Source organism: Semicossyphus pulcher, unplaced genomic scaffold (assembly GCF_022749685.1).
Source record: "Semicossyphus pulcher isolate SPU_LCO1_2020_fin unplaced genomic scaffold, fSemPul1.0.p SCAF_20, whole genome shotgun sequence".
NCBI classification, from domain to species: Eukaryota; Metazoa; Chordata; class Actinopteri; order Labriformes; family Labridae; genus Semicossyphus; species Semicossyphus pulcher.
Window position 1 is genome coordinate 4,103,100 of NW_027211694.1, and position 22,204 is coordinate 4,125,303.

Consider the following 22,204-nt stretch of genomic DNA (forward strand, 5'->3'; position numbering starts at 1 on the left):
AAAGGCAACTGCACTGGGCCTTGGACTTAGATTATTTGAATAGTTCGTGGTAAATAAATAACTTGTTTATTTTTGGTAATACCGAATGCACACATTAAAAACAAAATATGAAAAAATGACAAAGGGATTACACTTGCATCAAAAAAATATTTAATAAAATAAATAGAATCCGTAAAACCAAAAGACTAATAAGTAAATACTATTTTTGATAACGGTTTTAAAATCACCGAGTGTCCCTGAACGTAACATATTACACAGCACTCCCACGGTCCCTCGCGCTTCCTTTTCCAGCAGCGCCTGCGATCATGGCGGACGTGGTTGCGGAGCAGGTTGCGGACCAGAAACCAGTCCCGGACCAGGAGCTGAACGGGGAGGCCGACGACAGGGAAGAGGCCGACCCCGTGGAGGAGACAGCGAAAAAGAAGAAGAAAAAGAAGAAGAAGAACAAGTCCGCAACGGCAGGTGAGCCTGGCTGGGCCAGTTTCTTGCTAACAGGCTAGCAGAGCTAATGTTACTTACTAGAAATCTGTCTAGCTAGCCAGGGTGAAGCTATGCCAAACACCGGAAACGCCGAAGATTGCCTTCAAAATAAAGGTGTACACGTCTTAGCTTGTGCAAAAGGGTTTTGTAGTTCAGTATTATTGACCTGATACATTTATGAAATACCTACTTTATTGCAATTGCATATTTTACGAAACATCGAATTTCAGTTTGTTGACGAAATCTAGGAGAAATACAGTTATATATCCTAAATGTGACATTTACTTTATAAGTGAGGCCGGAAGTTGGGTGCTGTAACATGTCTAACTTGACGCTGATCCTCATTAGCCATGCGGGTTATGAGCAGTGTGGACGGTGTAACTGTCAGGCCTTATGAAACACGCCGGGCTTTGGTCAGATCCACATTTAGGAGCAGTGACATTTACCGCAGCTGACGTAATAAGCAATTTACTGCTTAATTTGAGAGAAAACACAACAACAAGGTGGTCAAACTGCTGCATTTACTAACTGTGTTCGTTGCTGAGTGTGTTGACCCTCAGCCAAGTTTTCCTGTTTCGTAATTCTCCCTTTGCTGGAGTTATTATGTAAGGAAAGAGGACTCAAAGGAATATTTCTTTTTAATAAATATATCACATATATCACAACAAAACGTTATTGCACCTTTATCCCTTTACAGTCCATTAATTTACCTGCAATATGGAGGCATTTTACTGAATGCCAGTTGTTCATAGGTTACAGAACAACCCCAGGACATTCAAAAGAGGGTTATTAGTGATTAAAATGTGTCCTTTTTTCTAAACCTATGTAAATTCTTTTGTTTATAGCAAGATATTATTACAACTTTCAAATGCGTACACACCTGAATACCTGTTAAAAAGTTTAAAATACCGGTAGATGTCTCAAAGCTTTAGGAAGTGAGATGTACTTTTTGAAAAATAACCTGAAGATAGGGAAAGTGTTTGTGCCCAACTAAACAAGTGTTTGGTCCTGAATTGTTGTTAAAATGTTGCTGAAGTTATTATGAACATGATTTAGGTCATTAATTTTTCGGGGGCAACAAGTTCGTACATGCTCCACTTTCTGCAACCGCACTTTGTTGGTGTAAAAGGGACTTTTTAAAGACACTTTACATCCACATGTGTCAGTGAGAGAAGCTGCAGATCCTCCTCACTTACACTCACTGTTTCCCCTTGATAGTAAACTCAATGATCAGGAACAGAATTGTTTTTTCTTCATGAATATAAATGATGTATAATTTATAAAAGGGAATATAAATGAGGCAGACAACTTTGAATACCTGAACTCGCAGTGCTATGGATTATATGGATGGTGCAGTGCTTTACCAGCAACAGGTTACTCACTTACAGACAGGAAGAACTGCGTCTTCTTTGGGCCTCATGTTATGCAGCACTAAGCCTGCTGTGGTCCTTCGGCTGAGGGAAAGCATGAAGACAAGGCGGACTATGCTGAGGAATAAGGACGGTCCATTTAATCTACACTCCCCTCCATCATCCTGTCACATATCCGCTCCCTCTGGGATAAAATAGACTCGCTATACGCACGTTGCAGACTGGGAAAGACTTTCAGGGACATGTATATCATTGTACTGTGTTTCCACTTTCAGGACAGTCGTTTAAGTTCAGCCACACCAGTCCCTAACCACCCTTCAACACACTTAGTGTAGTAGATTGAACATTTAGGGACAAAAGAGTGTACTGATATCCAAATATTGCTCAGTATTTAGGAGAGTATAAGTCTGATTGGTGCTGGTGTGTTTTCTTCTTCTGTCCTTGTAAGCATTACTTTACATTTTTCTGCAGTGAACAAACATTAAAAGGGTGATGCCATTATAAGCATAAATCCTCGTCTCTCTTTTTTTGTTTTCCCACATCGCCCTCTACATTCTGCTGCTCGTGCTGACACAGCAGCTTTTGTGTGCTGCTTATTCGTCTGTGTGTTTTGCGTTCTTGTTGTTGATTATCTTCTTCTCTCTGCTCACAGGAAATGAGGCGGAGGCTGACGGAGTGGCCGAAGTGACCAAACAGCTGGAGAAGCAGGCGATAGAAGACAAAGAGAAAGAGGAGGATGGCGAAGAAGGTGATTGTCCGAACATCTTATAACGCACATCCTGTTCATATTAAAACAATGTTGATGCTTCACATTTGAACAGTTAGTTGGTGTAACAACAGTAACTTCGCTCTCACAGATGGAGATGATGGAGAAAACTCGGCAGGGAAAAAGAAGAAGAAGAAAAAGAAGAAGAAAGGACGTAAGTTTTAATTTGTTAATGCTCGTAGTAAAGTTTTATTTGTATAGCGCCAAATCATAACCAAAGTTATCTCGAGACTTTACAGAAAAAGCAGGTCTAGACCGACTCTTTGTTATGTTATTAAAAGAGAGGCCCAACATGAATCACCATGAGTAGCACTTAGCAACATAATAAAACATATCTGAATGTTTTATCATCTCTCATTTGAAAAGAGCAGCATCCGTCCTCAGCTGAAGGTTGACTGTCATCTCTGTTGTCCTGAATTCAACCCTTCACTGTAAGACATGTTTGCATCAGTCTGATGGGTTTTATCTCATTTCCTTCCAGCCAAATCTCAGACCGATCCCCCATCAGTGCCCATCTGCGAGTTATACCCGACTGGAGTGTTCCCCATCGGTCAGGAGTGTGAATACCCCACCTTGCAGGACGGGTAAGAGGAGAAAACACCCACACACACACACACACCTCTGCTAGCATTTGAGCAGCTAGTTTCGAAGATGGTTCTTTAATCTTGTTGGGATTTAAAGAGATTCTGCTTTTTCTGATGTTGCTCGTTGACTCTGGAGGGATAAACACTTCTTTTTTTAATCTTTATTTCAACCTCTTATTTTGTAGCGTGCACGCTTTTGAATGCTGTCTTAGGGGAGGGGTGCTTTATGCGAGGTCCTATTGCGTTGCTGAGCACCTCAAGTTTTTGAGGAAGCGCTCTGAACGCCTCATGTTGAAAAAACTTCAACTCAAAGCAGAAACGATTTTTCTTATTGTCTAGTTGGATGAATGGAGAGGTGGGCCCAAACAGATGCTCTGCCGCTCGGCTTGCCGTGATCTTTCCTCTTTCTGAGGGTCTCGTGCCCACGCGGATCTGTTTCCTTGTGTTTAATGTAAATTGAATTTATATGAAAATGTGTTTTATAGCACTTAAAATGTTACTAGTTTGTGGTATTGTGTTTGAAGGTGTTTACATGCTTCTATGCAGACGAACTGATTGACCCTGGTCAGGTGATCGTCACCAGCAATGAGTCAGAAGTGTTATTATGTTGTAAAACCAGTTCCTCCCTGAAATTTAAACATGTTTATTTTCACCACTGACTCTCCAGAATTGTCAGCGTTTTAAACTATGAATGCCACACCTTTCAATAAGAGTGTTATTGTTGTGTCCTTTTACCAGTCGCAGCGCAGCGTGGCGTACGACCAGCGATGAGAAGCGGGTGATGGATAAAGCCAACGAGGAGGTGTGGAACGACTTCAGACAGGCAGCCGAGGCCCACAGACAGGTCCGCCAGCACGTCCGCGGCTTCATGAAACCCGGCATGACCATGATTGAGATCTGGTGAGGCTGCCTTTTATCACCGCCATCCACTTTATTGGTATCATCGTTCAGTTACAAGGAAAATGTGCAGGTTTTAAGCACAACAGGAAGTCAGTTATTGTTTTGTAGAATTTAGAGTTAGAGCTGCAGCAGTTTGCGTCAAAAACGGCGCTTTGTCTCTGTGTTATTACTCAGTAAAATTTGAACACAATGATATAAAATACTCATCTTATATTCAGTGTGATTTACACTTTCTGAGACACAATTATTTCAGATGACAGACACAAATACATTTACATAAATCTGCTTAGAAATGATGGAATAAAGGAGCTTCTTATATCTGCAGAACTCGCCTTAGAATCATCATGTTTTAAAGTTTCCCTCAGCATCAAAGTAACGAGTGATGCATGTCTTTACAATCATGGGTACAATGCAAACAAGGAGTGCATTCGGCTTAATTTTAATGGTGCAAACAAAGGCTTAAAATGGGGCTGACGGTAGCCTTAGACGAGCCTTTTACAAACCTCTGCAAGACCCCGAAAATGTCGGAGCTTTAATCCCCAAACTGTGACACAGTTATCCTTAAATCAAAGTAAGAAAAAATAAGTTGTTGGAGAAATTGAAAACCTAAAGACGAAGCACTCGATGAAATCAGTGTTGTGTGGTGTTTTAAGAGGCCAGAATGCTGCTGTGTTCATTGCTAATTTCCTTCCTTGAATTGTACTTTATTGCCACGTTTAATCCTCACATTTTGTCGTCCTCTCATCCCTCTCCGTAGCGAACGGTTGGAGGACTGCTCTCGTAAGCTGATAAAGGAGGACAAGCTGAACGCCGGCCTGGCCTTCCCCACCGGCTGCTCCCTGAACCATTGTGCTGCCCACTACACTCCCAACGCCGGAGACACCACCGTCCTGCAGTACGACGACGTCTGCAAGATCGACTTCGGCACGCACATCAACGGTACCGCAGGACCTGAGTGCTGCTTTGACTCTGATTGATGCTGATGTTGCGGCGATGCATTCAGGGCCCATTCTGTGCACATAATGGGTAGTCAGAGTAGCTGCCAAAAAAGAGTTACATTCAGGAAGCTTAAACTTCTAACTGTATGAAATGAAAATCAATTGTCAGACTCGTTAAACTCTGCACTGATGGGTCATTACATTAAACCGAAGCCATTTATTGTAATACAAGTTGCATCTTTGTTTTATAGCTTTGTAATTGTGAGTGAAACTTTAAACACAGACGAGAATAAATGTGATTGATTTCACATCTTATTAGTGACAGCATGGATATTAATGGAAACAAATGGCTACCTGTAAGAGAAAATATGTGCACATTTCAAAAATGCAGGTTGGTTTTCAGAAGGCTGTAAAATCAGCATCGACTAAAATGTGTTTTCTTGCTCTGCTTGTCTGTTTCCAGGGCGAATCATTGACTGTGCCTTCACTGTCACATTTAATCCAAAGTACGACAAGCTGCTGGAGGCCGTGAGAGACGCCACCAATACCGGAATCAAAGTATGACTAACACAAAACACACTCCTCTCACTCTGATGTGTTTTTATCTGTGTGGCTCCTGAAGCTGAAGCTTCCCTGCTTGTTTGTTGCAGAACGCTGGCATTGATGTGCGTCTGTGTGATGTCGGAGAGGCGATCCAAGAAGTGATGGAGTCCTACGAGGTCGAGCTTGATGGCAAAACATACCAAGGTGATCTATTGTTTACTTACGTGTTGTTAAGTATGCTCACTTTAAAGGGACAGTTCTGATTGTACGTGAAGTGGGGTTGTATGAAGTATTTATCAAAAGTATAGCATATGATTACCAGAATATAAGTCGCACCAGAATATAAGACACGGTCTGTTTTGGGGGGGTATCCCAGAGAGGAAAAGTTTTTTTTTATAGCTATTTATGAAGTTATTTCCACCATTTCACCATGTTGAATTTGCAATCCTGCTAGCTACCGGGGCTGTAGCTAGCAGTAGCTGGCAGCCTACGGTAACGTTGATTGTTGTGAGGGTGGCGGCTGCAGCGGCGATCATGACCATATCCTTGACGAAGCGTTAGCAACAATCAAATACGTTTTCTTCGCTTAAAACGACGAGAAAAACACAAAACAGCACTGAGGCATATTGTTAATAAGAGACGTTGCAGCGGCTCGAACCCGGAAACAGTTTAATGTGGAGATTTGACACTTAAGAACCAGATAGCGCCATCGTTTGGGTAAAACACTGTAACACAATAACATACCTCTCTCTGGTATATTTGTCGCACTGGTATATAGGACGCAGCCCACTTTTTAGATAAAAAAAAATGTATTAAAAGTGCGTCTTATACACCGAATTTTACAGTATATAGTATATGTGTAGGAGAAACAATATCCTCTAGTCCCCATCTAGAACAGCACTTTGTTGTTTCCATAATATTGTTTTTTCTTTTGTTTGTTGTCTCTTCTACAAACCGCTGATCCAATACCGTGTGCTGCATGTGTTGGTACACACGGCCGTTGAGCATTGTCTGAATCAATGTGAAGCGGTGACTAAAAATTTAAATACAGCGTACACTTAAACGAAAATGTTTGTTTATATTTGATTCTTTTAAGAGGCTAAAGTATGAGGGTCTCGTGACCCCGTCTGCAGCCGTGTTTGGCTTAGCTTCCGTGTAGGAACTCTTCTGTATCTTCTGTACGTACACTTACTATTGATAATCACCTCATACAACCACACTTAAAAAAATCTGAACTATCCCTTTAAGACATCGAAATGACAGCTGCTTTATTTTATAAATTCAAGAAGACAATTCAAAACCACATTTTATGAAAAATGTAGGACTAAGAATCTCTGAAACTCTTCTGTTCCAGTGAAGCCAATCCGAAACCTGAACGGTCACTCAATCGGTCAGTACAGAATACACGCAGGAAAAACTGTGCCCATCGTTAAAGGAGGAGAAGCAACGAGAATGGAGGTGAGTTCAAAGTGTTCCATATTTATTTAAAACTCTTTAAGGCATTAATTTAAATTATTACAAAAGCTTTTTTTAGAATATTAACGATCGTGTGCGTCTCTCTGCAGGAGGGAGAGGTGTATGCCATCGAGACGTTCGGCAGCACAGGTAAAGGTGTGGTCCATGATGACATGGAGTGCTCTCACTACATGAAGAACTTTGATGTCGGTCACGTCCCCATCAGGTCAGTTTGGTGGTCTTTCAAGAGACTTGAAGAGTTTGTTCTCACAGATTTATGACTTTATAATCTCTGCAAAGTTTTTGTAAGCATCACAGTTCATTTATAAATATTTGGTCTGACATAACTGACCTTTACCCCCCTCCTGCTCTCCAGGCTGCCCAGAGCGAAACACCTCCTGAACGTCGTCAACGAGAACTTCGGCACGTTGGCGTTCTGCCGCCGCTGGCTCGACCGCCTCGGCGAGAGCAAGTACCTGATGGCCCTGAAGAACCTGTGCGACCTGGGCATCGTGGACCCCTACCCTCCCCTCTGCGACACCAAGGGCTGCTACACGGCTCAGTTCGAGCACACCATCCTGCTCAGGCCCACCTGCAAGGAGGTGGTGAGCCGGGGAGACGACTACTGACACCCCCCACCAACTAACAACACCACTCCCCCGCCCTGCACCACCACCAACAGACCCTGTTAGCAACTCCTTCAGAGAAACAGCAGAAAAGAGCTTCTAAAACAGGACATTGTCGTCTCAGAAGAGCTCTGAGGGATGCCAAATGCTACTGTATTCTACCCACAATGCACCACTCACAGCTTGCACGGAAGAGGGACTGGCTTTCTGAGTTTTCCTTCATCACCCACGGCTGTAAAAATCATAAAAAAAGCCTCAACATGTTTCTGTGGGAGGAAGGATTTTAGTTTCCTTCGATCTCCCGCGGACCTCATTTTACAACACATAAAACAGTAACTGTCAGACAGTTCAACATTTATTTAAGCTGCAGCTGAATCTAATGCACCCCAGTATTCTAAGAGATGGTGAGCGTGGGAACCCCCCTGATTACCTCCTTTTCATTTTCAAAGTTTCTACGGCTCCACTCTGAGCCTCCAGTGCTTTAGTGCTCGAGTTAAATTAAGCACAACTGCTACTGACGGGTTCAAGGAGTGGTTATGCTGATGCATGGCCAGAAAATCTCTGCAAGGACAAATCCTAACATTTAAAGCTCGGGATGTCGTAGTAATAAATGCCATCGCCATACAGACACCGTGCATCTGCAGCTGTGTGTTTGGCTTCTATTGCTACAGGAGGGAACTCTGCACTTTGGCCCGCTAGTCAGCGTTTCTTTGATATTTGTAAAATATCTTTGAAATGGTTGCTGCCACTGTTTGTTCCCTATTGAGATGCTTCATTTTGGAATCCCTGAAATGTTTTTGTAAGAAAAAATAAGATGATTAAAAAGATTTTGCTCATTATCGGCCTGTTTTGGTTCCTCTGATCACAGCACAGGAAATCTCATCTTATTTACTTGGTGTGTAAAAGAAGTGATTCGCTGAATGAGGTAACACAATGGTGATTGAGCCTATGGCCCACTGATGAAAGCCTTTGCATTTGCAGTATTACAGACTGGGTGTCTGTGGTGACTTCAGCAGAAAGAAATCACAAGCGGCGCCCAGTTACTGACGCGTTTCCCATCAGCCAGCAGTGGTTGGTCTGCCAGAGAGGGTAGGCGGAGCTAAGCGGCTGCTTTTCCGCTCTCTTAAAGTGTTGTGAGTAAACAGTAATCTACTATGGCTGAACAAACAAAGAAAAGATGGATGACTACAGATACAACTTCAACAAGAAGTGAAAATCCAAAGAAGAAGAAACAAACTCGACGCTCAGATGAAGCAAACAGTCTGAAAAGGAAAGCGACCGTCAGCAAGAAGATCAAGTTACAACCGGAGCCAACCGTGGACGTCACACATGCAGCACTGTCTGGATATCTGGGAAGTGTGCTCCTGTAATTACCGTTTATCGCCGCTGGTGCCGCCAAAGAGAACGAAACTGAGATCTTCAAGATTATAACTTTACCAAATAGAACCATTTAAAAAGTTTTTCTTAAAACCAGTTGTATGAAAACTTTACTAAAGCCACTCCTTGCCGATAAGAGTATCAATTACACTCTTATCTGTCAATTAAAATATGCTACAGCTAACTGACTTTGGTATTGTCGGACGCCGATTGGACAAATGCGTCTAGTTCGACGTCCGCATCAATACGTCCAATATTTATGTCATGTACTTGCCAACATGTCATCTTAACGCGCATTTAGCATGTTAAGACGACATATTTTGGCGTGTTAATACTTATATTGGACATATTAATGCGAACATTGAACTTGGTCAAAACGGCATACAGCTCTGACGTTGGGTTTTCATTAACTGTCATGTTGGACTTTGGAATTTATTTAGAAATGTGTATAGAAAACACCAAACTTAAGGTAACTGGGAAGATTAATAGCTCTAACAAAAACGCTCACTAGCTTTAGCAATGACAAGCTTGATACTGTAGTTCTATTTGGTTATTGATCCAATCATTGATACCCAAATATTTTTGGTTCTTTTCTCGAGGATAATTACTGAAACACTAAAATTTTGGTTTAATTGTTTATCTAAATAAAATAAAAGCCTGCAACACACGTAAAGTCTTTTTAACTGAAGTTGCGATTTTGGCTTACACAAATAATTTCCCCAACAAAAAGAGAACAAGCAAGACACCGACATCTTTTGTAGAAAAATGAAAAAATATTCTCATTTATTGAGGTAATTTTCTCTAGAAAAAATTGAGGTAACAATTTGCATAGTATAACTTTCATAATTTTACACCCACACACACAAACACACACACACACACACATCCATGGAGTAGTAACCAAAATGCCAACTATGTGTCACAACATCCAACAACGGAGAAAAAAAAAACAGTATGAAGTGTGCTTTGAATTCCCCTCTGGGAGATAAAACAAAGGGAACATTGTTGAAGAGGAAAATAAAATCTTTTGTACAATATTCTCCAGTATGGAGATAAATATCATAATCTGTATTCACTGCAGGAATCCGTTTAATGTGATAGTGTACTAAACAGATGTATAAAACACAGTACACCTACTTATTGATGGGAGAACAGTGAATCTGTTGTATCTGCTGGTGGTGTTGAACAATCAGCGGTTTTATAAAACCTTTAAAACAGTCAACGGCCTCTTTAATAAAGCCTCTGAGAAGGATTGTATAAAAATACATTCATAATCTAAATGCTGGTGTGGGAGGGACTGCAGCTGTGCAGATTCCACTGCGCTGAATCGATGCGAGCTATAAAAATATATCTGCTTTCTCAACAGAAGGGCACTTTTCTAGCACACTGGGATGCGTCTGGTTTGGGGATGTTTCACACTCTGGAGAGAAGTACATTCTTGAGCAGAGAGGTGGCAGCATTTAGCCGAAAAACTGAACATCCCATTGGAAACTTTTCTCCTCGGTTAGAGAGGAAAGAAAAAATAAACCCAGCAAATGTTGAACCGTTTTGGAAATGCTGAGAGGTTTTTCCATACTCTTCCCCCAAGGCTTTGGCTTGAGGTCTGCCAAACTTTTCCTGACAGACCCAGGAGTACTTCAGAGCGAGAAAATACACTTCCTGCCCTGCTTGTGTACACAAATATGAACCAAAACGGAGTAAAAACACAATGCTGACAACCTACTCTGTAGAAATTAGTGCATGTCTGGCAGGAAAATGTCTATAAAAACGTTGTAGAAAACTTTTCTAGTGAGTGATGACGTTTTACAACCCCACATCCAGTTCTGAGACGACTATCTAAAGTGACGGAGAAACGTTTGAGGCGATTTATAAAAAACAAACAGCATTTTACAATCAACAACCCGCTGTACGCAGGTAGGCAGACACATGAATACACCTGTACGACCTATAGAGGACACTTGTAGTCGTGCCCCGTCACAGTCTGTGTTGGCTGCTACTGAGACACATCTTGGCTGATACTCTTTTTTTTTTTTATAAAATACAACTGTACACAAATCACAAACGTCACCATTTTTGAAAAATACCTACATATAAACAGCATATACAAGAAGTTCACAAAGCAGAACCAGGTTTTAAAAAGGAGTCCTTCCTCTCTTTTGTTTTCCTCATTTAGAAAAATAGACTAAAAAAACACCCGTCCTCCAGGATTTTAAAATGCCCAAAGAAAAGGAGGGAAGAGAGAAAGAGCGAAAGGTGGGGCTGTGCTGATATCTTCTCGTGGAGGAGGAGGATTTTCGGTCCTATAGCGGCCGGTCTTTGTCCTGAGTTACTCGCTGTGTGTAGAAGAGGATGTAGGCCTGAGCGCGACAGACCTCGTCCACCGAACACACGTTCAGCTTAGAGTCATTACAGTGAACCCAGAAGCCTGCAGGAGACAAGAAAGATGAGTTACAACACATCACGTCAGTCTGAATGATGAGGCAAATATCCACAGTTAAAGCCCCCCTCCAGTGAAAATCCAGTGTTTAACATCTCCATGTTGTATTTTTCATGTGCTACAGGACATATCAGTGACAACATCAGCATCATCTCCATGGCTGGGCTTGTCTGCTTTTAAACTGCAGTGTACCAAGGACAGGCTGAACAACACGTTTTCAGATCGGCAGGTTTGAGACGTCACAAACCTAAGGAGCCAATCCCGTTAATGGACGGGGTGACTCTATGCGTATCATCATGTGTAACCTATGGCAACCACTTCGGCGATGCGCGAGCCAGCTGTAACCGTCATTAACAGTTTTGCAAACTCACTACTGACAACTAACGTGAAGGTCACGATGGCAGAGACGTGGAGGAGATGCCTTGTGAGGATTTTTAAAAGGTAATTAAACTTTTTTAGCAGATAAAAAAATATTGGATGCGATTTTGCAATTTCAAGCAGAGCATTTTATGTCTTAAAACATGACTGGAGCTGGTCTTAAACCCCAAACCTAGAGGCTCAAAGGCATGCACTCCTGAAGCAGGAAGTCTCCTCTTTCTTGTGCATTCAAAATAACGAAGAAATAACTTTGTGCCTACAAATAACTGTAAGTGGAAACTCTGTACAAGTTTAGAAGCCAGAAAAAGATGGTCAAATGCTGAATGTAAACAAGATACTACAAAAAAAAATGTAATCACAGTAAATGTCTTTTGTCAAGTTTCTGAATACCAAGAAAATCGCCCTGATGGTGTCATCGGGGTTGTGTTGGTTTTAATGTGAGATTAACTCAGGCAGCCTGTGTTTACAATGTGGTGACGCGGGGTTGGAAAGACACAAGCGTTTAAACTGTACGGCCTCCCTTGCTTATGGAGCAGAACTACTAAATCACAGCGGTACCATTTTGGTTTGAGAGTCAGCTGCCAAAACGCTGCAGAGTCCAGAAGACCAACCACAAGCCCTCATGCACGCTGCAAATCATGTGTGTGTGCCACTTTGGCAGTCTGCTGCTTTAAAAGGGTTGCTGTTGAGCAGAAAAACCGAAGCATCTCACAGGGGAGTGTCCTTGAACGCATCATTAGAGAGGTTTTAAAAAAAGAGTCTCGCTTACACGTGCTTTCGGAGACCTTAATTTTGACCCTTAAAAGAGAAGGTTTTAACTCCAAATTAAACATGCATGTTTCATTTCTGTGCATTCTGCTACAGCATTCTCCACTCACCTCCTTCTGTGTTGTAGCAGTAGGAGGTGTAGTGGCCAGAGCCGAAGCCCTTCCCATGATGCATCACCACAGCGGAGAGGTCGTAAAGGAAGTGCTTGGGGCGGGGTGAGCCTGTGGAGCTGGGGCTGCTGGGAGTCGAGGGGGATATGACTTTGGGCGAGGGCTCTCTGCAGCAGTACGGCTCCATGTTGAGAAGCTGGTCGAAGCTGACGTGGACTCCGATCTTCTCCCGGTGGTTGCGCCCTGACCACCTGAGAACCAATCACGAGACAGACAGCGAGTCAGCCGACGAGTTGCAAGTCATCTTCACATCATTTTACATTTATTTCCCCCTAAAGTTTACTTTCACAACTGGAGAATTCATTGCTCGTCGTCTGTCAGTAGATAAATCTGAAAACTTGGCAGTTATTTTTGGAAATAGACTGTTTTACTTCCTGTCTCTGGAAAGGGAGTACAAGGGAGTAGTTTAAGAGACAGATATATCTCAATAAAAACAAACATATGTGGTATCAATCACAGAGTGTATGCTGTTCCCAGCAAATAACATGGCAGCGGAAAGAAATCAGGCTTTTCTCTTCAGGCATCAATTTTCATAGTAAAAAAACGGCTCCAAAAACATGTGTATTTCTTTATCTGGTGAGTGAGCTGCTGTGCAAAACTGCCCTCGCAGATCTGTAGAACTAGCTACAGAGATCATCTTCCTACCTGAAGCGTTTGAGGTGCAGACGCAGGACCTGAGGCAGTTTGTGGACCATCAGCTGTTTCTGTGCTTCGGTCAGGAGGACTGGTTTGGAGGAGCTTCGCCGTCGAGCAGCTGCACAGAAGAGGAGAAGGTGAACATGAAATAAATCACACTCAAAGATGTTAGCTGCACACAATCTGATGTGATACTTATATTTACTTTAATGTTGATTAAATATGTATCTAACACACTGAAGTAACAGCAGTAGACCTTATTCAAACCACGACCGATTAACTGGGAGAATGTTGCTGATGAGATCTGCTCGAGAAGACGCCTCACTCTGTTTGTCATGTCAGGTAAATATATATTTATTTTGGACTTTTTATGCCTTTATTGAGAGAGAGAGAAAGAAACAGAGAGAGAGAGAGAGAGAGAGAACAGTAGATAGTGTTGGAAACAGGTAAAGAGAGAGTGGGGGTGACACGCAGCAAAGGGCCGATGGTGGGAGTCGAACCAGGGGCCGCCACATCGAGGACTGTAGCCTCTGTATGCGATTTAACCGCTGAGCTAAACCAGCACCACTCATATCAGGTGTTTTTTTATTCGTTTAGTAAAAAATTTTAAATTACAATTTCCTTCAGAGGACTTTTACCGTCTTCACTTAGACGCTTGATTTGGCTGAGAAAAGGTCCCCAAAGAATCCTTACATTCGGACTACAAAAAAAACACGAGAGTGGAGCTTCTTTCCTCACAAACAATCTTTGAGTACAGACCGTTCAGACAGGCAGCGTCTTGCAAAGAGCATCAACCAGACAACAGACACGTTCAGCGTTAGCTCGTAATCAGGTTTCTCCAATAATTAAAGTTCTTACTGACAGGTGATCCGACCCGCCGCCGGCGTCATCCGTCATATTTTCTAAAAATGAGAAGCTTGAATGTTTTGTGCTCGAGAACGAGACGGGGCCAGGAGATATCTGATCTAATAACCGATCGTTTTCAAGATTGTAGACAAGTATGAACAATTTTACTGAAAAGTTTTCAATAAACATTGAACATTTTGGGTAAACAGAGTTAGATGAGGAGATCATTATCACCACAACCTCCAATCACACGGAAAATACGTCCAGGACCAGCTTAATACAAAAACTGCTTTTAGGAAGGGACCAGAAATTGGACCTCGAATATGTGTGTGAGTGTTGACATTATTGAACTCACAGTTACACTGGTCACAGGCGTAGATGTTTCCCTCCAGTGCTTCAGTCTCGGTGAACTTGGCCAGCATTTCTGTCAGGTGGCACGACGCCTGAGCAGCTGACTCTCTGCTGTTGCTGTGATAGCGCTCGGGGAACTCCAGAGACAGATCCCAGAACGGCTCCACGGTGTTGGAGCGATGGTCGCAGGCCAGGCACGTCACCTGCACCAGAGAGAGAGGTATATTAAACATGTAACATCATACCATTCAAACTCCTCTTGGCTAGCCTGTGTGCTGTTTTCCTGTCTCTTTATAACTATTAGAAATAAAATAAAAAGGCTGTGATTTTCTTATACAACACAAACCTCAACTGACACAGTTCATGAAAAGTGGTGACTTCCTTTGAGAGCATACTCTCACAGCTACAGGGCTGAGGTACCCCAAAAACCCCTCGCAGACACACAGCCCTCTATTCAGCTGGAGCAGGTGTCACAGTGTGTGCTCAGCCTGCACAAGCAGAGGCTAATCTCTCTCACTCTCCCCGAGCTGCTCTTCCATCAGACACTTAGATTTTTAAGGAGGGATCGGCTTTAATATGACAGTAACACTAATGCAATGAGTTTGCTGCAGGTACTCCAGCAAAAGGACCTGCACGTTTGTGGGCCGGACTCACTGTCAGTCTTTCAGGGTTTGGACTAAAGTCAGCACTTTTTGGAAAGCAATTGCTTTCAATTCATGATGAAAAAACACAATTAATTTTGCAATTCAGGGGAGAAAACCGTGCATTTAAAAATCTCAATCATATTTTCACTGCAATGATGTCCAGAAAGCAGGACTACTCTGGCAGCCTATTTTGTAATAACCGATAAATTGTTTCGTCTATAAAATGTCAAAAACAGGCAAAAATAATCATCAAAATAAAAAGCAACTTCCCACACACAAGGGGCAGTGCTGCCAGATTGGCCGGGTTTCCACCCAATTGGGCTTCTTTTGATGACCTTGCGCTGGGGAAAACAGCGTTGGGCTGGTAGATGAATTTTGGGCTGCTTCTGTCAACATTTAGCGGGATTTCGAACACCAAACAAGAAGTCAAAGATTGGTGGTTTTTACTCACTCATTGTTTACCCATTTGATTGACATGAGTTGTATTATATCCTGTGAATAAAGGAGGACCTACCGGATTTACTTTGACGTCATTATCACTGACAATGTCACAAAAATATTAATTTAAGTCATATTTGATCAATTAATCAATACCTAAATAATGCCTTATATTTAATATTTTTGGTGCATTTAATGGCATATTCATTTATTTATATATTTTTTTATTTATGTTTGATTTTAGCAGTTTAATTTCTCCGTTTTTAAATGGGTTGGATCTTGTTGTTTTGGTGTCACATTTCATGGCAGTATTTGATCACTTTATTGTGGTTTCACCACAACACCAATTTGTGTATTTGGTTGTCTAACTGCGCTCTTTTTGGGTTGTGATAACATTTTATCTTTGGTTATTCGATGCAGGTATGAAGCTTTGCATGCTTATGATCTGTTTTCTGTTGAGTATGTAATGGTTTTACGGTTCACAAGGGTTTCTAGGTTACGATTTGGGCTGGTTTTGAGTTGTAATTGGGCTGGAAACTGTCAGTCTGATCTGGCAACACTGTCAAGGGGACTTCTCTAGTTTTTCCCTGTCTGACACCAAAAAAGGGAATTCAGTCAAGTGATAAATCACAAGGAAAAGCAGCCATTCCTCACACCGGAGAACCTTAAACTGGAGAACTGAACAGAATTTTAAATGCATTAAACCTTCATGTCCATGCGGCAGGCTTAATGTGTACTTAAGGAGTTAACGTGTTGCATGAATGATTTACAAAAGGCCCGTTTAATCTGAAATAACGATGCACTTCAGTCAGATGTCTGTTGAATTATCAATGCAGCCTGACAGCGTGTGTGGGCAGATGTGAGTGGGTGGACGTGTGCAAGGATCATGATGATTGAGTCAGAAGAAGCAGTAGAGTTAGTCAATGATTAAGGAAGGTTATAGCAGGTGTGTGTGTGTATGGGGTGTGTCATACCTGGCTGAGCAGCTGGCCGTGAAAGATGGTGTTGACCACACTGAGCACCTGCTTGATGAGTCGTTTCTGCACCTGTGGGACCCCCGCGCTGGTCGTGTGTTTGCCGGTGCTCTCCAGCTCGTGCTGCACTTTGTCCAGCAGCTCGCACAGGAACTCCTGAGCGTCCTGCTGAGCGTAGCCCCTGAACGCCGGGATCAGCTGCCACACCGAGTGCAGCATGGCAAAAGGCGAGACCAGCGCCCACTTGCCGGACCACATGACCTGGAACAAGGTGTGCAGCTCGTGGCAGAGCGAAATGTGCTTCGAGCTGGGCTCTTTGGGTTGTATCAGCTCCATGCTGCGGGCCCTCGAGGCCCCTCCACTCAGTCCGGCCCCAGAGCCTGAGCTGGCCTGGGGTCCCCTCCTCAGGGTCAAAGGGGACTGGGACGATGTCTTCCCTGTCAGCTGGCCGTGGACAGCAGAGGCCAGAAGCTCGAGCGCCTGGGTCAGATCCAGGCGCAGGAAGCACTCCCTGAAAACATGCAGGTGGCTCAGAACCTGCAGGATGGAGTTCATATAACACGTGTTGCCTAAATTCCTCAGGCCAGTCACTCCGGGGGGAACCGTGGGACGCCGTTTGAAGGGGGAGCCGCCCTGTTTGGTACTCTGCTTACGTCGAACTGGTGTTTGGGCAGAACGGGGGGTCGCTGAGGGAGTTTTGGGCTTCGATTTGGTTGTAGAAGATCGGCTCCGGGTTTTGGGAGTTGGTTGGACCTTTTTCGTCCGTACAGCTTTCTTGGGTGTGGCAGTGGCAGGGCTTTGAGTCCTCGGCCTGCGGGTGACAGAAGGGGGCTCAGGGGTTTTTGTCTTGTTGCGTGCCCTCCTAGAGGGTATTACGACGGCAGCATCTGCAACTTTCTGGCTCTTCCGACGTAACCGGCGACTCTTCCTGAGAGGTGCATTCTCCAACTCCTCCTGTAGCTGCCTCTTTATAGCCCGCCTCCTCTCCCTTGCCTCCCTTCTCTGCTCCTCTTCTTCCTCCCGCCTTCTCTCCTCTTCTTCCCTCTTCTTTCCACATTCAGTCAGTCCAAACCAGAAGCGAAAAATACGTCCCATCAGTGCCCTGCGGCGGTGCCAAAGTGCAGTAAACATCCTGTCCTCGTCCCTCAGCTGCAGCTCACGGGCGCCGCACGGCATGACAGCATCAGGAGGGGCGCTGGCAGAGCGGAGGGTCCGCCCACTGCGGGTGGTGACCTCATAGCGCTGGCTCTGGATGGCGCTGAGCGTACTACGAAGCAGCTTCAGGTCTCCCGTGGCGTTATCATTCAGGACATAGTCGTCACACAAGTAGCAAAAAACGTAAAGTTCATTAACCTCCATAGCCAACGGGTGGCCCTGCTGCTGGAAATGCTGCAGAGCGTGTTCCTCGATGTAGCGCCCGCACGCCACATGAGCACAGCCCAGACAGGCCCAGATAGACTCGGAGGTGTTGCAGTCCACGCAGTGCCACTTCTGAGGGTTGAGGATGGAGTGGTCCGGGGCGAGCCGCAGCCGCCCCACATGCTTACACCTGTCCATTACACACGCCGGCCTGCCGAGCTGGCTGGCTGGCTGTGTCAGTCAATCACTGACCGTCTGTGTGTGAGTCTGTGTGTGTGTGTCAACGTTTCACACCGGCTTCATATCACCATGGTGACCATGGTGAGCTGAGAAATGGGACCCTTCCAGGGCATGCTGGTGTCTACAGAGAGGAGAGAGAACAGATGTGGTTAATCCAGATGAATAGATGAACGAGGAAAGCAGGTAAAGGAACATTTAAATGAACCTAAAGTTCTGGTTAATTAAAAATAGTCCTTTTCCTGAATATTACAACACACAATAATAATTATCTCAGTTCACTACATCTACCCTGTTTTATGAGGCTTAGCTGCACACAAACTGTGGCAAAGTGCCAGATGCTACGCAGGCTTTAACATATCCTAACAGAAACTCGGGCCAACAGTAAAATGTCTGGTTGATAAACATGACTGCACTGAGTGCTGCCAGGCACATCCACTGAAAAACACAAAGGTGTGTATATTAACATGGGCTGTTGAACCTGGATGTTAAAGCATCAACATGACAAAGCCTGGAGCGTTTCCAGAGATTGTAACCAAGAAATAAAAACGTAGCAGGAACAATAGTCAGGGCGACCTCACAGGGATATAAAATATTTTCCTCAGTCAAAACTTTTATGTGATGGACAGCTCATAGGCGGAGAGGAACACTTTTTTAATAAAATTCCAGTCTTTGTTTTGTAAGAGTTGTTCAAAAACACTGATTGAACCAAGAGATTTGTTTGCTTTAAAGAAAGAAGAACTAAATTCAACCCAGATCCCAACAATCGCTCTAAACTCAGCCTCTTGTGGCTTTTTTCCACATCCTCGGGGCTCAGCTGAGAAAGTGGGGATCCTCGAGTGGGCTGAGCACGGAGGTCGGAGAAGTAAGATTATCCAACAAAAGAGGGGACTGAACTTGCAAAGTGGCGCACCTTTTGTCTGAAAACAGGACTACCTTTGCTGGGGAAAAAAAAGAGTGGAAACAAGAGGGAAGAAAATTGACTGCTAGGATTGTATAACAGAGAGACTGGAACAAAACAAAGATTGGATTGCACGAAAACATGAGGTTTACCAACTTTAAACGAGTCGTGTCTCTCTGTGTTATCATCTCTCCATTGTATTAAACACTTTCACAAAGCAAAGTATGCTCGAAGCGTTCAGGTGAAAGTAGGCGTTTGTTTATCAGTCATAATGCGAGAGTGGGCGGGTTATTCGATCACATAACCCCGCTGCTTAAGACACTGCTCTGGCTATTCCTTTTAGAATTGATTGCTCCTCCCTACATCAGATACCTTTCTTTTTATGTTCCAGCCAGATCACGGAGGTCCTCGAATGCTTCTCTTGTAAGTGTTGTCCCACACAAGCACAGGCGAGAGAGCTTTTTAATGCCCTTAAACTATGAAACTCACTGCCTCTCAATATCAAAACAAGCTCTGTCCCTATTTTTAATAGGAAATAAAAATATCTTTTTTTTAATCTGGCTTTTAATTTGAAGTAATTTTATAGCCAAAGTCCTTATCATTGTTGTATACAAGGTTTTGTCTCTTCTTTTATAACTTTTTACTGTTTTTAATTTATTGATTGGTGACTGTAGTGATTTAATATTTATTTATTTTGTATTCACATCTTTTTAAAATTGTTTTTATTTATTTCTACTTCCTTGTTTTAGTATTTTAGACTTGTATTTGTTGTTGTCAATTTCTGCTCAATTTTACTGTCTGTTTGTTCCTTTGTGAAACACTATGGGTTGCGTGCTTGTGTGCATGAAAGGTGCTATATGAATACATAAAGTTTAGTTTATTAAGTAACAGATCATCAGACTTTTCTGCCTTGAGTGTGATATAAATACAACCTCAACCTCAAGGATCCAGGACAGACTTTGGACTTGATAAGTAACCTAAAGTTACTTTAAGAATGCAACGGAATACACCCTCTAAGGTTGGTTCTTCTGATGATAGCACGATGGGCAATAAACAGGGCAGATTAACGTGGCACCGTGACTTTACTCTAGTCGGTCATTAATGTCCACATCACTACCGCGCAAAGGATTAAACACATTGTACGTGACAGTATTCACTAAAGAGCTTTAGCAATAAAATAATTGTTTATATGTGAAGAAAGCAGTGGTACGAAGGTAAATAGTGCGAAGACTCCTGGGAGAACTGCTCCAGAGTTTCTAATGTCACCGAAGTTTTATCATCAACTTAGCGCGCTTTGCCTGGTTTGTCCTTGTGCTGCATGGTCACAGAAAACAGCACTACCTCACGTTAACACGGGTTAAAAAGTCACAATAAAACGCTATCATCTTGCCTTCCCTCTAAACCAACTGTACGATAAAACCACAAATATGACGAGTAATGAGGACAGTTGAAACAGCCAAACTTTTAGGTAATGTTACGTCTACAGCTAAGCTTAGCTAGCTACGGCTAGCGTGTAATTGATACAGCTAAGGGGACTGGCAGTTAGAACACACTTAATCATATACAAAGAAAATCAAAACCAATGTTAAAACATTTTAGTACAAGTGTGCAACATAAATTTATATTCAAACACAACATGCACAAACAAGCGCCACTCGTGCTAGCTCTATAGTGTTATTGTATTTATAAGAGATTAGTGAGCCCTAGCTGTATTGCTAATATTAGCCTAGCATGCTAGCTCGCATTAGCCTGCCAGGCTACCTTTGATAATCCTAACAAGTTCGTGCGTTAGCCGGGGGTCAGCCCCAAGCAGCTGGCTCGGCTTTAAAACCAACATGTAAGATGTGTTTTAACAACAGCAAATGTATAATCGGCTTCTCTGTTTAACTTTAACTATTAATGACTGGATGTGTAAAGAAAACAGCATACCGAGCCTCTCCTTCACGGCAGTAACTCCTCTGTTTCTATAATGATCGCCATCTTGTCAGTCCCTGTCGCGTGGTGTGGGCTCGAGCGCGTCCCCGATCCGTGACGTTGTTGTTGTTGTTTTTATTGATGATGATGAGGGGAAAAATGTCACTTATTTTCTATTAAAACTTTTCTATATATTAAAAGCGGTGTTATATTGAATTTGATAGGTTTTCTTTTAGTATCAGACTATTAGATGTTAGTTTGATCACAGTTAAAGATATTAAAGATGTGTGTTTAGTATTCCTGTCAGTTTTTAAGTTAATTTTAGTGTACACATAACACAATTGTGTTTATTATGTGTTGTGTCAAAGTGTCAGTTTTCATGTAAACAATCAACAAGCAGAACAAGAACTGGACAAAATCACTGCTTTGCACTGACAATTAAATAGACGTAATACAATTTTATACCACTAGAGGGAAGTGTTGCACCATTTTACCATCAAGTATCAGCATCTGAATAAAATCAGGTTTATTGATAACTAGATTTATACAGCTAATTCAAAAATATCATGAGCTGAGTTAACTAATGATTTGATTTCAAGTTAGAGTCTTTTCATAAGACAAGTGAAAAGACGTGCATTCAAAAGTTTGCTTTAATAGCTAAAGTACAAATATCAAAAACAAAAGTACTCATGCAAATTTTAGAATGATATATTATTATCAGATTATTATAGGTAATCACCTTACATGTTAATTCATTAATCATTTTAAGTTATATTGAATATATATGGTGCTTTTATAAGCAGGAACTTTCCCCAGGGACTAGGAACCTTTTGAGGAACTCTGTGCGTTTCGATAGGAGGAACCAGGGTCTAAAATTAGTTCTAGGGTAATTGATTTACCGCCTGAAAAGTCCCTGCTGGGGGGGGTAGTGCTTTCCAAAGGTCCAGGAACTTTCAGGGCGGGGCCTGCAGTGCTGATAATTTCTGATTGGTCAAGTATTTGCAGCGTTTTATGTCCCCCTCCATGTTTGGAAGACTGCAGCTGCAAGCTCACTGTTACCATCGTGCTTCGAGATTGTTTATCACCGTGCTTTGAGATGGAGTCAGGGAAGG

General features: G+C 42.7%; 2 protein-coding genes across 2 annotated transcripts; one reads left to right on the plus strand and one right to left on the minus strand.

Annotated features, from left to right (window-relative positions):
* The first annotated feature begins 287 nt into the window (after positions 1-287).
* Positions 288-8,501, plus strand: metap2a (methionyl aminopeptidase 2a). The gene is made up of 11 exons (XM_069670826.1): positions 288-462; positions 2,503-2,598; positions 2,708-2,770; positions 3,098-3,200; positions 3,939-4,100; positions 4,858-5,039; positions 5,502-5,596; positions 5,689-5,785; positions 6,936-7,039; positions 7,147-7,262; positions 7,413-8,501. Exons 1-11 carry the CDS (start codon positions 306-308, stop codon positions 7,663-7,665), a joined length of 1,428 nt encoding a protein of 475 aa, XP_069526927.1. The 5' UTR covers positions 288-305; the 3' UTR covers positions 7,666-8,501.
* A 1,297-nt stretch (positions 8,502-9,798) lies between these two features.
* Positions 9,799-21,176, minus strand: usp44 (ubiquitin specific peptidase 44). The gene is made up of 6 exons (XM_069670825.1): positions 21,108-21,176; positions 16,682-18,401; positions 14,630-14,828; positions 13,438-13,546; positions 12,733-12,983; positions 9,799-11,464 (listed from the first exon to the last, which is right to left on the minus strand). The coding sequence occupies exons 2-6, from the start codon at positions 18,236-18,238 to the stop codon at positions 11,340-11,342; spliced, it is 2,241 nt and encodes a 746-aa protein (XP_069526926.1). The 5' UTR covers positions 18,239-18,401; positions 21,108-21,176; the 3' UTR covers positions 9,799-11,339.
* Positions 21,177-22,204: the final 1,028 nt, after the last annotated feature.